The 16,662-nt window shown below is 49.7% G+C and overlaps 1 protein-coding gene across 1 annotated transcript; it reads left to right on the top strand.

Moving 5' to 3' along the window:
• The first annotated feature begins 19 nt into the window (after positions 1-19).
• TMEM38A (transmembrane protein 38A) lies at positions 20-15,964 on the top strand. Its single transcript, XM_069494471.1, has 6 exons — positions 20-167; positions 9,837-9,993; positions 10,266-10,450; positions 12,052-12,139; positions 13,970-14,087; positions 15,643-15,964. The coding sequence occupies exons 1-6, from the start codon at positions 44-46 to the stop codon at positions 15,880-15,882; spliced, it is 912 nt and encodes a 303-aa protein (XP_069350572.1). The 5' UTR covers positions 20-43; the 3' UTR covers positions 15,883-15,964.
• The last annotated feature ends 698 nt before the right edge of the window (positions 15,965-16,662 follow it).

Below are 16,662 nucleotides of genomic sequence, written 5' to 3'. Positions count from 1 at the left end.
GGACGGACCGGGCCGGGGGTCGGGGTATCACCCGGCGGACGCCATGGACCTGCTCTCGGCTCTGAGCCTGGGCGAGCTGGCGCTCAGCTTCTCGCGGGTGCCGCTCTTTCCCGTCTTCGACCTCAGCTACTTCATCGTCTCCATTCTCTACCTCAAATATGAGCCAGGTGATCCCCGGCTGGGGGCTGGAGGGGACTGGAGCGGGGCTGGCATCGTGGGGCGGAGGGCGGGGCGCGGGAAACTCGGGGGTCACGGGGAGGGGGACCCTGCATGGTGCAGAAAGGCAGGTAGAGACTCAGGGACTGCATCGGAGGAGCAGGCAGGTGCTGAGATCGTGGGGTTCTCCCACGCGGGCACGTGCCGAGGGGAGAAGCCCCCAGGACGGCGAGGCTGGGGGAGGGGAAGCAGATGCGGGGGGAAGGGAAGGGAAGGAGCGTGCTTGTTGGGAGGAGAGGGACAGGTGCTGGGGGTGGGTAGAGAGAAGGTCGGGAGTCCTCTTGGCGTCAAGGCTGCATGAACTTGGGCGAGGGGCGTAGGTAGGGTCGAGGGTGCAGGTGGGGGTCGGCGCTGCCGGCCGGGACGTCTGGCACGCAGCTGTGACCTCCCTCTTTGCCCTTGGCACGCGGAGTGGGAGCAGCAGCTCAGTATCTATATTAGGGCCGTCTTGCTGGGGGCTGCGATCAGGTTCAGCGAAAGTGACACCGGTTTCCCTCCTCTTCCCTCCTCCTCTCTCTCCGCTGCCTGGCCGTGCTGGATCTTGGAGCCCGGCGGGAATTATTCCTGCCCTGGCCCTGGATCCCTCCCACCGAGCAGAACCTGCTGCAGGGTGGGGTGATTTGGGGTCAGCCTCCTCCCTCAGCTCCCCACGCCCCTGGGGAGTGGCAGGAGGGTAGACCCCGCTTCTTAGATTATTTTTTTAAGAAAACATTTTTTAAAGGAGGACGAATGGCCTCCTTAGAATATGTTCTATTTTTATACAAGGTTCACCATGGGCGAATGTTTCTTGTTCATCTCCTCGTATTTTAATTGACTCTAGCACACCAGTAAAATTAATGGAGGGTAGAATTTAACTTTAGAAAAAAGATGGAGTACCCCAAACTTTGTGACGCTTTCTCCCACTTAGATGTAAATTACCCCTCTATCTCAGACTGGAAATAGCTTCCTTCTTCTTCAAATGATAAAAATAGGTTCTCATGTTTACTTAAAACTCTAGCTGACAAGCACAAAGGAAAAAAGAGATGATTACAGTCAACATGGTGGTGGCCACCCTTCCTGATCTCTCTTCTATTTATTTATACCTGTGTGGTTAGAGATGTAAAAGCACATTCTTATGCAAACAGGATCATATTCTACTTGCCAGGCGGTTTTATTCTATTTTTGCCTATCCACATGCCAGAGCCTATTTCCTTAAAAGCTATTCTGGAAAGCAGTTACTTTGCAAAGCAAAATAGGCTTTTGTTTTGTCCTAGTGCGAACATGGGTTGTATTTCCTTTCCAGGGAAGAATTCCTTGGTGGCTCAGGCCAGTCCACCAGCCAGAATCCACATACCTTGGAAAAGCTAAAACTGAGGAGGGCAGGAGCCCTGTGGCGATCTAGGACACAAAGGTCTGGGAAAAAGAGGTGTTCAGGCTGGCTGGGAACCTGCAGGAAGGGTTGAGGTTTTTCTGCAAGCTGGATGTGGCAGAGCCTGAAGGCTCCTGCAGGTTCAAAGGTGGCTCTTGACCCTGGCTAACCATGAGACACTCGGGGGGGGGGGGGGGGCGGGGGCTTTTAAACACGTCCCCCCATCTCCACCCCAGACCAGTTGAATTAGACTATCAAGCTTGCCTCCCCCAGTAATTGCTGTTTGCTGTCAAAATCAAGGCTACCCTTCAACCTCCTCCTTTTATAACTAGGGAAATGGGCAATATAACAGGAGATAGTGGCCAAAGTATCTTAAATACACAATGAGCCTGCGGTGCCATGACTGGTAAATGGCAGCCTCAGGACACAAACCCAGGTCTGTTTGACTCCAAGAATCAGTACGATGGCTCTGAGGTACTTGATGGCCTTAGAAAAGTCAGAGATTGGATTGAACTGTTAGTTCTCAGTTTAGTGTGTATGCTGAGCCTCTGTAAATGCTTCTTCTCAGAATGTATGTTCTAGACCAGCTACAGAATTTGCAGGGTCCAGTACAAAATGTCAATATAGGGCTCTGTGTTGAGAAATTAAGAATTTCAGCCAGGCATGGTGGCTGTCTCCTGTAATCCCAGCTACTCGGGAGGCTGAGGCAGGAGGATAGATAGCTTGAGCCCAGGAGTTCCAGACCAGCCTGGGCAACATAGCAAGACCCCCATGTCTTAAAAATTAAAAAAAAAAAAAATTAGCCAGGCATGATGGCTAGCACCTGTAGTCCCAGCTACTCAGGAGGCTGAAGTGGGAGCATCCCTTGAGCCCAGGAGTTCAAGGTTACAGTGAACTATAATCACAATACGACACTCCAGCCTGGGCAACACACCCTGTCTTAAAAAAAACAAAAAACTAAACTAAGCATTTCAGTGTAGCGATAGCATAACATTAAACTACATGCAGGACCCTTTGAGCTTGGGGCCCCATGAAGCCAGCCCTAGCTAATTATGACAGCTAAGCTGGCTTTAAGAAACAAAACTTCTGAATTGGGAGTCAGTTCTGCCTTTATCACTGGCTAAACACCAAGCTGGTTACTTCACCTCCATGAGCTTGAGTTTGTTCATCGGTGAATTGGGATCATTGGGGAAATAATCTCCAACTCCCTTTCCCGGCTACTATGAAGATCTGTTGAGAACTTTGTTAGTGACGGGGTGTAAGGCATTCGCGAGTCATGGTTACATTCATTTGGAAGGCTATGGAGGAATGTATTACCTGGGGTTCTGGTGTTTTTCTGGGTCAGTCTTTCTCGAGACTCCTGAGCAAGGATGAAGCTCAGAGTGTGGTTCTCAGCTGAGCAGCATCTATACCACCTGGGAGCCAGTTAGAAATGCAGAGTCTTAGGCCCCACTCAGCCCTGCTGAATCAGAGTCTGTATTTGAATAAGATTTCAGGGCTATTTGTAAGCACGCCGAAGTTTGCAAAGTTGTAAACCGAAAGAGTCAGAAACTGCTTATTAAATCCAGAACTCTTTAAGGGCAGGGAGGTCTGAGTCTGGCTCACTCGCCGGGCTCCAAAGCTTCACACGAGGAGAGAAGGAAGCAGTGAGTGGCTGGCTGCATACTTGAAGAAATGAATGAATGAATGAATGACAATCCTGGGTATCTTAAGCCCCGACCCATCCAAAAAACCTTTCAGTAATTCTCAAACTGGCCTGCACATCAGACTTAACCTGGGGAGGTTTTCAAAATCCTTTTGTCCCAGCAGCACCCCTCTGTCATTTAAATCAGAATCACTGTGGGTGGCAGAGAATTAATGTTTTTAAAATTTCCCCAGATGAGAACCAGTTCCCTGCATCAGGGTTTCCCAACCTTGGCACCAGTGACACAGTGTGGGCTGTACTGTGCATTTCAGGATGTTTCACAGCATCCCTGGCCTCTACCTGCTAGATGCCAGTAGCCTCCACCCCCAGTAATGGCAACTAAAACTGTCCCCAGACATTGCCAGTGTCCCTGGACCAGTCTCCGCCTATTGAGAACCATTGATCTAGACCATAAGCTCAAACTCCAGTGCCTCCAGGAGCCAGGCAGATGACACACTACGCTGAAGCAAGTAGTGAGGACCATCTGTCCCCAGGTGAGAACCAACCAGACAGGCACATCTCTACCTGCTTGGGGCTGGAACCACCAGAGCTGATTTTTCAAGAGAATCTGGAAATGTGGATTTGCAGCTTTCTATATTATATGTTGGCTAGTCAAACACTGGCTATTCAAACCTCCTCCCTCTTGTCCCCAGCCTACCCTGCCATCAGCATCCCACACTAGAGTGATACATTTGTTACAATCAATGAACCAACATTATCAACATCATTATTATCATACTACCCTTATTATCAGATATTATCAATAACATTATCAACCAAAGTCTGGCATTTACATTAGGGTTTCTTTATGCTGTACATTCTATGGATTTTGACAAATGTGTAACAACATGTTTGCATTATTATAGTATCACACAGAGTACAGACAGTCCCAGCTTATAATGGCTCAACTCATGATGGTTCAGCTTACACTTTTTTGACTTTACAATGGCACAAAAGCAATAGGCATTCAGTATACTCCTTAACTTGCAGTGAGGTTATGTCCATATTGATCCTTCTGTTGCTGAAAATATATATCATAAGCAATAGTACTTGCAGTGCTCTAAAAATTCCCTGAGCTCTGCCCATGCTTCCCTCTCTCCCACCCCCCAACCCCTGGCAACTACTGTTTTTTTACTGCCTCTGTAGTTTTGCCTTTTCTAGAATGTCCTAAAGCTGGAATCATGTAGCATGTAGCCTTTTGAGATTGCCTTTTTTCACTTAGCAATATGTATTTCAGATCCCCCATGTCTTTTCGCGTCTTGATAGTTCACTGAATAATATTCCATGGTAAGGATGTATCATAGTTTGTTTATCCATTCACCTCCTGAAGGACATCTTGATTGCAGTTTGAACATTTTTTCCAATGCTGTGGGGGCCAAGGAAACCAGTTCTTTGATAAGAACTGGTTTAAGATCTTTTAGAACTTTAAGAACTGGCTTAAGATCTCCGGTTTGAACTGTAAACTTTCTGAGGGCAGGAGGCTGTTCATCCTGCAACCTTGCGAGGCAGGGGCTGTCATCTCCATTTTACGGAGGAGGAAACTGAGGCAGAAAGCTGGGCTCAAAGGCTTAGGAAAAGAAGACTTGTCTTATTTAGAGTCCCTGAGATACACCACACCTCACCCACCTTAGACTAAATAGCACAGAATAGCAGCAGTGTTAGAGTGCCCTGGGGGCCCTTCCCGCACTGTCCTGCCAGCTCCAAATGAGACATTGATCCCCACAGAAGGACAGTCACAGAGTCTGTCACAGGCCAGGACTTAGGGACCCAAGGCTTCTTCCCTAGGGAGGCACAGCTGATTTTTAAAAATCCATCTATTGCTGGGCAAGGTGGCTCGCACCTGGAGTTCCAGCTAAATGGGAGGCCCAGGTGGGAGGATCGCTTGAGCCTAGGAGTTTGAGACTAGCCTGGGCAACATAGCAAGACCCCATCTCTACCAAAAATAGAAAAATTAGCCAGGTCTCCTGGTGCACACCTGTAGTCCCAGCTCCTTGGGAGGCTGAGGCAGAAGGATTGCTTGAGCCCAGGAGTTTGTGGCTGCAGTGAGCTACAGTGATGCCACTGCACTCCAGCCCAGGTAACAGAGCAAGACCTTGTCTCCAAAAAAAAAAAAAAAAAAAAACAATCCACCAACAGGCACTTTCCATTTCCACTCAGTTCCAGGAATACCTCTCGCATAATTGCTAAGCACTAAGTAATCTCTTCACCCTCACAGGCATCTTTTGAAATGACATAGCACTGGGGTGACTACCTTGGCCAGGTTTGCCAAAGACAAGCACCGAAAGTCTCATATCCCAGGAAACTCCTAGGGCCCAGGCAAAGCAGGATAGTTGGTTGTCCTAGACAGTATCCCCTGTGTACATGCGAACAAACTGAGGCCTGGAGAGGGAAGTAACTAGCCCAAGCTCACCCAGTCGGTGGGGAAGAGGGAAATGCATCCGTGGCAATGAGCTTGAGTTTGGAACCCAGATTCTCCAGCTCACTGGTGGTGTCCCCAAACCTAGCAAGAGAAACCAAAGAGTTTGACCAAGAGGAAGAGCCAGGGCGACAGTTTCTCAGCCATCACCTTGCTGCTTTGGGGCAGGCAGATCACTTGAGCCCAGGAGCTTGAGGCAGTAGTGAGTTATGGTGACGCCACTGCACTCCAGCCTGGGAGACAGAGCAAGATCTTGACTCAAAAAAAAAAAAAAGTATAATGATGGAAATGCATTATTTCATCGAATCACCATTACAAGTCAGTGACAGTGGATACTCCCATCCTAGTCTTTTGACAGTGGAGGAAACTGAGGCTGGAGGGTGGACAGTCATTTGCCCAAGGTCATGCCAGAGTGAGTGGCAGAGCCAGAATCAGGACACACTCATGCTGCAAACAGGACAGCCTGCTTGTCACAGCATTACACAAACCCCGGCCTTGGTCCCAGAGGGCACAAGAAAGACCGTGGAAAGAATTCAACCCCTGGGAGTTATTTTTAGATGCAGAGGTATCCATTTCTGCAAAACATGGATGTCTCACCTGACCTGGCCCCTGCAGGACCCACCAGCTGCTCCAAAGGATTAACTCTCAGCTGGCTGTGTTTTAAATAGACCCTAGGAGAAGACAGGAGAGCCTTTCACTTCATACCCCTAGGACGTCGGTCCATGTTGAGACTTAGGACAACCTCGAGGGCAGGGAGAAGACACACTTTGGCCTTATACCTCCCAGGGTGATATTGGAGGAGGGAAATTTTCATTGTGACATTTTGTCAGGAGTTAGGCAAAGAAGGAATCAGAGTTCCCACTTGACAAAAAGAAAGAGACACAGAAAAAATAGTTTGTTCACGATCACGTGGTTAGGCCAGGTGCGGTGGCTCATGTCTGTAATCCTAGCACTCTGGGAGGCCGAGGTGGGAGGATCACTTGAGGTCAGGAGTTCGAATCCAGCCTGAGCAAGAGTGAGACCTCATCTCTACTAAAAATAGAAAAATTAGATGGGCGTCATGGCATGCGTCTATATTCCCAGCTACTCAGGAGGCTGAGGCAGGAGAATCGCTTGAGCCCAGGAGTTTGAGGTTGCTGTGAGCTACGATGACACTACTGCACTTTACCCAGGGCAACAGAGTGAGACTCTGTCTCAAAAAAAAATTCACATGGTTAGCTGATAGGGGTAGCAAAGAGAAGGGAGAGTGTGTTACTTACTCTAAAACAGCTTGTATTGGGCATGTTTCCTGATTATGAAATGTAGTGTAATTGTGATCTGTTCTTATGGTAGAATACTATACAGCAGTGAAAGTGAATGTCACCCTTGAAAACATTGTGCTAAGTAAAAGAAGCCAGGCACAAAAGGCACACATTGTATGATTCCACCTGTATGAAATACGTAAGTTTCCGAACATTTTCATCAACCCAAAAGGTGACCCCATACCCATTAGGCAGTCACACCCCTCATTCCCCAGCCCTTGGCAACCACTAATCTGCTTTCTATCTCTATGGATTTCCCTATTCTGAGTATTTTATATAAATGGAATCATTTTTTTTTTTTTTTTTTTGAGACAGAGTCTCACTCTTGCCTGGGCTAGAGTGCCGTGGCATCAGCCTAGCTCACAGCAACCTCAAACTCCTGGGCTCAAGCGATCCTCCTGCCTCAGCCTCCTGAATAGCTGGGACTACAGGCATTCGCCACCATGCCCAGCTAATTTTTTCTATATATTTTTAGTTGTTCAGCTAATTTCTTTTAATTTTTTAGTAGAGACGGGGTCTCGCTCTTGCCCAGGCTGGTCTCGAACTCCTGACCTCAAGCGATCCTCCCTGCCTCAGCCTCTCAGAGTGCTAGGATTACAGGCGTGAGCCACCGCGCCCTGCCTGGAATCATTTAATATGTGACCTTTTAAGTCAGGCGTCTTTCACTCAGCATAATGTCTTCAAGGTTCGTCTACGCAGTAGCGTGTATCAGTGCTTCGTTCCTTTTCATGCCTCAGTAACGTCCCATTGTATGGATGGACCATGTTTTGTTTATCCACTTATCTGTGCGAGGGTATTTGGGTCGTTTCCATCTTCTGCGGGTTGTGAATAACGCTGCTTTGACAGTGTATTTTGAAGAGTCTTCCAGAACCTATTAGTGGGTTCTTGCACATAGGATAGCAGGGCTACAGGATGTCTGGACACTGGCCAGCTCATTCCTCTTGCTTTGTTCGGTGTTCAACCGTGCTGCATGTAAGAATCACAGAGGAGCATTTTTAAAAACCCGTAAACCGAGACACACCCCAGACTGACCACCAAAGGTGCTCTGGGATGGGGCCCGGGTGTTAGGCATTTGGAAACTCCCCAGGCAGTGACGATGTGCAGCCTGGTTGGAAACTGATGCACTGGGCCATCTTCTTAAGACATGAGCTCCTTATTTCTGTTCACTAAGCAAGGCCGTTCTTTGGTACTGTGTTGCCTTGGGCTTATAAGAAGAGTTAATTTAGTATCATTTATTAGTGTGTATCCTTAGTTACAGAAACTGTGAACTGAGCTACATTTTTCTCTTTTTTTATTTTGATATTTATTTAGTTAGTTAGAGAAAATAAGGTCTCACTCTGTTACCCCAGGCAGCTGGAGTGCAGTGACACAATCATAGCTCACTGCAGCCTCCAACTCCTGGGCTCAAGTGATCCTCCTGCCTCAGCCTCCCGAGTAGCTGGGACTACAGGCGTGTGCCACCACTTCTGGCTAATTTTTCTATTTTTTGTAGAGACGGGAGTCTCCCTCTTGCTCAGGCTGGTCTTGAACTCCTAGCCTCCCAAAGTGCTAGGATTATAGGCATGAGCCACTGCGCCTGGCCATGAAATGAAATCTTAATACATGAACCTTGAGGAGATTAATGCTAAATGAAATAAGTCAATCACAAAACAACAAATACCGTATTATTCCACTTACATGAAGTCGCAGGAGTCATCGAATTCATAAGGATAGAAAGTACAGCGGTGGTTGGCAGGTCCTTAGAGAGAGGGGCTGGGGAGTTAGTTTAACAGGGACAGGGTTTCAGTGTGAGATGAAACCGTTCCGGAGATGGCTGCTGGTGATGGTTGCTCAACAGCTTGAATGTTCTTTATACCATAGAACTGGAGACTTAAAAATGGTGAACATGGTAAATTTTATGTATATTTTACCACAGTTAAAAAAAAATGTTTTTAAAAGACAGCCTGGTGGCCAGTGGTGGCTCATGCCTATAATCCTGGCACTCTGGGAGGCCGAGGCTGGTGGATCATTTGAGCTCAGGAGTTCGACACCAGCCTGAGCAAGAGTGAGACACCGTCTCTACCAAAAAAATAGAAAGAAATTAGCTGGCCAACTAAAAATATATATAGAAAAAATTAGCCGGGCTTGGTGGTGCATGCCTGTAGTCCCAGCTACTTGGGAGGCTGAGGCAGGAGGATCGCTTGAGCCCAGGAGTTTGAGGTTGCTGTGAGCTAGGTTGACCCATGGCACTCTAGCCCGGACAACAGAGTAGGACTCTGTCTCAAAAAAAAAAAGACAGCCTGCTGCAGTGGCACACACCTGTAGTCCCAGCTACTCAGGAGGCTGATCCAGGAGGATCGCTTGAGCCCAGGAGTTCAAGTACAGGCTGGGATACATAACAGGACTCCGTCTCAAAAACAAAACAAAACAAAAACAATGCAAGGCTTTCAAATACCAGCGTAAGCTTGCAGGAAAGGAATCTGGGTATTGGCCAGGGTGGGATAGCAGCTTCAGAGTATTCCCAGCTGCAAGTTGACCTATCTCTCCAAGCTTCAGCCTCCTCTAGGCAATAAGACTCCTACAATAATAAAAGTCATAATTTGGCTGGCACTATTGATGAGCATTTAAGGAGCCTTTAATGTGAGCTGGCGTCATCATTATCGCCACTTCTCTGGGTGTGGAGGAAAGAGCCCTAACTCAGCTCTGAATTTTCTCTGTGCAACCTAAGGCATGTGCGCAGCCTCTCTGAGCCTTGCTTCTTCCTCCAAAATTTGCAGACTGCACGGTTTTGGGGGGGTGCTCTGAATTAAGGGTAGGTTGACTGGAAGGCATGGGGTTGAAGCACGCCCTTGGTATGCCAGTGACAGTAGGGCACACTCCCGTACCTCCCAGGAGCAGTCGAACTGTCCCGGCGCCACCCCATGGCGTCCTGGCTGTGCGCCATGCTGCACTGTTTCGGGAGTTACATTCTGGCCGACCTACTCCTCGGGGAGCCCCTGATCGACTACTTCAGCAACAACTCCAGCATCTTGCTGGCCTCCGCGGTCTGGTGAGCAATGCATAGCGTGGGAGAGCAGAGCAGGGAGAGGGGCAAGGACAACTGGGGCACCAGGGAGGTGGGAGGTGGGAGGATGGAGGATCAGGATGCACCAGCACAACCTCTATGGTGGCCCTGAACACACTGCCCTCCACACCCAGCTCTGATCTGGGCCCAGCACGTTGAGAGGTAGCGGGGGGCTGGGGAGGAGGATCTGATACAACCACACACCCCACCTCCTATCGGCCTGCTGTCCCCTGACATTGGGCATTTTCTCCCCAAAGGTACTTGATTTTCTTCTGTCCCCTGGATCTCTTCTATAAGTGTGTCTGCTTCCTGCCTGTCAAACTCATCTTCGTGGCCATGAAGGAGGTGGTGAGAGTCCGCAAGATCGCAGTGGGCATCCACCACGCACATCACCACTACCACCATGGGTGGTTCGTCATGATCGCCACAGGGTGGGTCAAAGGTAAATAGGACAGTGACAATGACAATTAAAGATCACCACAGTTGAGAACTTTTGGTTCTACTGGTGGTACTGCGGGGCACCCAAGTTGGGGCAGCCGTTGCTCCAGGCTAAGGGATGTGAAGACCAGAGTAGGTGTCCAAACCTCCCCCATTAGAAGATACCTTTAGTAGGCCAGGTGCGGTGGCTCACGCCTGTAATCCCAGCACTTTGGGAGGCCGACGCAGGAGAATTGTGTGAGCCCAGGAGTTCAAGACCAGCCTGGGCAACATAGCCAAACCCCATCTCTACTAAAAATAGGAAAATTAGCCAAGCATGGTGGTGTGTGCCTGTAGTCGTAGCTACTTGGGAGGCTGAGGCAGAAGGATCACTTGAGCCCAGAAATTGAAGGCTACATTGATCTATGGTGGTGCCACTGCACTCTAGCCCTGGGCGGCAGAGCGAGACCCTATCTCAAAACAAACAAACTAAAAAAAATCCACTTTAATATAAATAAGATTCTTCTGGAAATGTGACTGTCAAAGGTAAACAGGGAATGACAGTAACAAAAGCCAATGTCACTGGAGTTCTCAGCTGGGGCACTACTGACATTTGGGGCTGGATCATTCTCTGTGGTGGGGGCTGTCCTGTATATCGTAGGGTGTTTAGCAGCGTCCCTGGCCTCCACCCACCAGATGCTAGTAGCACCCTTGTCCCCAGCTGTGACAACCAGAAATGTCTCCAGATGTTTCCAAATGCCTCCTGGAGAGCAACATTGTTCCAGGTGAGCACCAATTCTCTAGAGCTCTAACTACAAGGGTTCTTAACCTGTACTTACAAGGCGCTTCTTTCAGCCTAGCAAAGTCTACGGACCCTTTTGTTTTTAGATGCAAAAATACAGAAGATACCAAAGGGAAGCCCATTAGTTTAAAATAGAGTTATCAAAATATTTTTTTAAATGCAATATAGTAATTTCACGGTTCTTTCTTATTGTACGAAATAGCAGATCTTTCAGTAGTGCCTGGTGACTGTCAATCTTCTGAAGTGACATTGAGCACAAACAGTATCTTGAAACCATCTGCAGAAACTGGAATGTGAAAAAAAAAGGCGTGGGTGCTGTTGGTGACAGTGACAGCCTTGAGAATCCTGCTGAGATCATTGCTTCCCTGCATGGGGGAAGGGAAGGTTGGGTTTCAGGGAGAGGGATGTGAAAAGGAAGTTGTAATTCTGCTTCCTATCTTGCTTCATGGACCCCAGGTTAAGATCCCTGATTCAAAAATTGTCCTTTCCCCCCCGCCCTTCATCTATGCTAATGCGAAGACCAAGGGAGGCTTTAAAACAAAATGAAACAAAAATGTTACTAGAAATAAAGAGGGACATTTTATAATGATAAAAGGATCAACCCACCAGAAAGATATAATAATTATAAACATATATGTGCCTAGAAACATAGCACTAAAATACGTAAAGCCGAAGTTAAGGGAGAAAGAGACGATGATTAATAATTGAGAAATGGGCCCAGGACTAACACAAAGGAAGGGAATGAAGGCCCGAGCAAGTGCTAAAAACCACTGGGGTGGGGGACCTGGGGGTGGCAGCTTGTTCAGAAGCACCCTGTCCTGTAGGCTCTGGCGTTGCCCTCATGTCCAACTTTGAGCAGCTGCTCCGAGGGGTCTGGAAGCCAGAGACCAACGAGCTCCTGCACATGTCCTTGTGAGTATCCCACCTGCCCTTCTCCTCTGTTCCTGCTGTATGTACAGGTGCCTGACCCTGGGTTGGATACCGCTGATAACTTGAAGAAGCCTCCAGCCCTGATTCTGAGGCTTTCAGAAGCTTCCAGAGGCTATGGCTGGGGAAGCCCAGAGTAGGAGCCTGGGGGTGGGGGTGGGGGTGGGCAGGGCGGGGAAGGCAGAGCTGCAGGGAGGAGGTGACCACTTGATTGGGGTTTTGAAGAGTAAATAGCAGTTTTCCGGCTAAGAAGGAACCTTGAGACAGAGGCTAGCACCTCTGCCAACTGTCGGATCAGAAAATAGCAGCAATTTTGTAAAGATCGCTCATCTAAATAATAATAATAATAATTTTTTTAAAAAAGAAACAAAGAGCAGCAAAACTGCTTGTTCTAAAGGATCAGGGTGCAGGGTGTGGGTGGGGAGTGAGGGGTACAGAGCATGGGGACTGTATTTGGGACCAGGGGGGCAGGGCCACACGACAGCATCCAAGACCCAGCACAGGATCCTGAGCTGCATTTAGGCTGATACATTTTGGGGTTTTGTGCTTAGAAGTCCAAGATCAAGGCCTACGACATATTTAAGAGACTTTATAAGTTTGGGCTAGTTAAATTTTTTCTCCGGTCTACAATAAGTAAAGCTACAGGCCAGGAAAATATGACAAAATTAAAGGACTCACTTGTGCGCTAATGAAAATCTCCTCCGGTTTCACACTTCGGAAAATGTGGCGTTATCTCATCACATCCCCGAGAGAAGTCTGTTCCCATGCCCAGTTCACCAGTTGGGGAAAGGGGAGCCCAGAGCCCTTACGTTGCCGGCTACTTACGGGCAAGTGGCTTCCCTTCTTGGACTCTATTTCCTCCTCATCAGCTGAGCATGAGGGTTCAGGGGAATCACACACCTGGCCCTAGTGAGCGCTTTGGAAATATTAGGTAGAATTACCATCCTCAAATATGTACAATGAGCAACAGGCATCAGGAAGAGAAGTCACAGGTCTGTCTTCTGCAACAAGTGAAAATGGTAAACCTGTTCCGCAAGGAAAAAAAATGAAAGTGAAGGAAAGCTCTGCGTGTTGGAATCACATTTTCTGGGGGAATGAGCTGTTTCAGGGGGGATTTCCAAGGCCACCTTGAGGTCCCATGATTTGCTAGAAGGACGCACAGAACTTAGCAAAGCCGTTATACTCAGGGTTGCGGTTTATTATAGCAAAAGAATACAGATTAGAATCAGCAGAGGTAAAAGGTGTGTGTGGCAGGGTCCAGGAGAGACCAGGTGAGAACTTCCAATTATCTTCTCCCAGTGGAGTCACAAGGACAGCACTTAATTCTCCTAGCAGCAGTGTGTGACAACCTGCATGGTGTATTGCCAATCAGGGAAGCTCCCCTGAGCCTCGAGGTCCAGGGATTTTAATTGCGGCTCCATCGCGTAGACACGGGTGACCACCTGTGTGGCCAACCTTAGTCTCCAGCCCTGCTAGAGGTCAAGTTCATGCTGCATGACCCAAGAACCCCACCGTAAATCACATTGTTACTATCTGGTGTGACCCAAGATCTCCAGACAAACAAAAACAGTGTTATCGGGCAGGACAATCCAAGTACTTAGAGGGCATATCCCAGGAGCCGGGCAAAGACCAGACCTTTTTTGGGGTCAGGTTAACCTGTCACCGCACAAGGAGATACCACGTCATCCATGCCAACTGTGCATCTTTGCACCTCACACTTGAGAACTGGGGCTGGGGCAGGGGTGTGTCTGGGCCAGAGGTACAAAGACCTGAATAATGCATGTGACTCCCAGTAATGGCGGCTCCTCCCTCCAGCCCCACGAAGGCCAGCCTGTACGGAGCCATACTCTTCACCCTCCAGCAGACCCGCTGGCTCCCGGTGTCCAAAGCCACTCTCATCTTCATCTTCACCATGTTCATGGTGTCCTGTAAGGTAAGCCTTTCTCTGCCTGTGGCCTTCCTGCCTTGACCAGTGCCACCCCACACCTCCAGGCTGGGAGCGAGGACACTGGACATTCCTAGCCTTATGTGGCCAGGGCAGTATAGCCCAGAGAGAGGAGAAGCTTGCCAATAGAGCCATGGGAGGAGACTCTTTTTAAAGACAGTGTCCAGCAGGTGGGGATCAGGCCTTCTACACAAATGGCCCAGTGTGAGCAAAGGTTGAGGCAGGCCTGGTGCCTTGAGTGTGGAGACCACAGGGACAAGAGGCTGGGAAGGCACTCTCAGGTAGCTAGGGGCTCAAGTGCACCAGAAATGGTCCTCGTCTGATGGTCATACCTTGAGTTGGGGTCGCCCCACGCAGGAGGGGTCTTTAGAGGCCACCCTGTCCTCCCTCCGGCAGAGCTGGGGAGCTCTGTTGCTGGCTCCCCTCAGCATGCAGGCCCCAGCTCAGAGCTGTGTCTTCCCTGGGTGGGGATTATAGAGCTGTTTAAAAGCCAGTGATCTTGGCCAGGTGCAGTGGCTCACACGTCTATTCCTAGCAATCTGGGAGGCCAAGGTGGGAGGATCACTTGGGGCCAGGAGTTCAAGACCAACCTGAGCAAGAGTGAGAACTATCTCTACTATTATAAAAATAGAAAAATTAGCTGGGCATGGTGGTGCACACCTGTAGTCCCAGCTACTCGGGAGGCTGAGGCAGGAGGATGGCTTGAACCCAGGAGTTTGAGGTTGCTGTGAGCTAGCCTGACACCACTGCACCCTACTCAGGGTGACAGAGTGAGACTGTGTCTCAAAAAAAAAAAAAAAAAAAAAATCCAGTGATCATGAGTCCCCTGGCATTAGGGGAGAGGCAAAAGGGGAGGAGACAGCTGGGTCCTGCTCCACCTGTTAGCAGTTCAACCCCAGGCCAAGTGTCTGAATCTATTCAGGCTGCTCTAACAGAACACTATAGACTATAGACTGGGCAGCTTGTAAACAACAGAAATTTATTTCTCATGGTTCTGGGGGCTGGGAAGTCAAAATCAAGGTGCCAGGGTGGTAGGGTGCTGGGCAGGGTCCTCTTCCTGGTTGCAGATGGCCGACGTCTCTCTGTGTCCCCATGTGGTGGAAGGGACTGGCCAGCTCTCCCAGGCCCCTTTTGTAAGGGCACGAATTCCATCCACAAGGGCTCCACCCTCAGGACCTAACCACCCCCCACAAAGGCCTCACCTAATACCATCGCCTGGGTGGTTAGGTTTCAATACGTGAATTCTGGGGGACACAGGCATTCAGACCACAGCACCTGGCACAGCTCCTCTCTGAGCCCAGGTGTGCTGGGGGGGTTCATAGCGGGTGGGTGACCAACAGTCCCACTATGCCAGACACTATCCGGGCTTCAACACCAGGAGTCCCATGTCCTGGGGAACCTGGGGTGGCTGGTCGTCCTCCTGGGGGTGCATGTAACCAGAAGGCTGGGCTTCCCTGACATTCTCTCCTTCTCTCCCTTCCCCCTCCTGCTTTGCTTCCTGCCTCGGTTTCCCTCCTGCTCTCTTGCTGTCACCCCACCTTAGGTGTTCCTGACGGCCACTCATTCTCACAGCTCCCCTTTTGATGCCCTGGAGGGCTACATCTGCCCTGTGCTGTTTGGGGCAGCCTGGGGGGGTGACCATCACCATGACAACCACGGAGGGTCCCATGGTGGTTCCCACGGCGTTGGTGGGCCGGGCGCCCAGCATTCGGCCGTGCCCGCCAAGTCCAAGGAGGAGCTGAGCGAGGGCTCCAGGAAGAAGAAGACCAAGAAGGCGGACTAGGGGCTGGCCTGAGGGGCACTGGGGAGAAGACCCCGACCCAGGACCTCTGAACCGAGAGGTGTCCTGGGCTCGGATCTACCCTTTCCTGGCCTTGATGTCCCCATCTGTGAGTTGGGGTCATCAGCCCACCCACCAGGGCTGATGTGGGGGTTAACGGAGGGTGTTGCTCTCTCTCCCAGGCCCCCATAGAGTCACAGCCTTTGGGGGGTGGGGGCAGCCAATGGAATCCCAGCAGCAGCTGCAGCCAGAAACCCCAGCCGTTAGATTTTTGGTTCTATTTTTCCTTCTCTAAAATTGCACCTTGACTCTGAAAGACTCTCAAGCCACGTTGAGACTCATTCATCTGATGGACATTTCCGAAGTACCTGCTGTGATTTTTAAGTCTCTTCTCACCCACAGTGGCTAGACTTTCTCCCGTGCCCAGAAAGTTCCGACTCCTGCAGGACGTCCCTGGGCAGGTGACCTCCCTGCTCTGAGCTTCCTGTCCCCCATCCGTGTAGCAGAGACCCTTGGCGCTGCTCCGCACGGAAGGGCCGATGTGAGGCTGGACGTGGAAAAGCTTTACAAGTTCATAAACACCGTGCAGTCGGGAGGGGAGGCCAGGACGGTTGTCAATTACGATCGAACATGGCTTTGCACATTAGATCATTTGTGTTTGTGGATCAGAGAACCTCTCAAGTTGCCCAGCACAAAGGAAGCCCTCGGTAGACACATCTGGGGCAGGCTGGAGAGATCACAGTGTGCGTAAGGCTTGTTCTGATCCGTTGCCTTCAGGCTGCC

Source organism: Eulemur rufifrons, chromosome 2 (genome assembly GCF_041146395.1).
Source record: "Eulemur rufifrons isolate Redbay chromosome 2, OSU_ERuf_1, whole genome shotgun sequence".
Taxonomy (NCBI): domain Eukaryota; kingdom Metazoa; phylum Chordata; class Mammalia; order Primates; family Lemuridae; genus Eulemur; species Eulemur rufifrons.
Note: the sequence above shows the minus strand (reverse complement) of the source record. Positions and strands in the feature narration are given on the sequence as shown.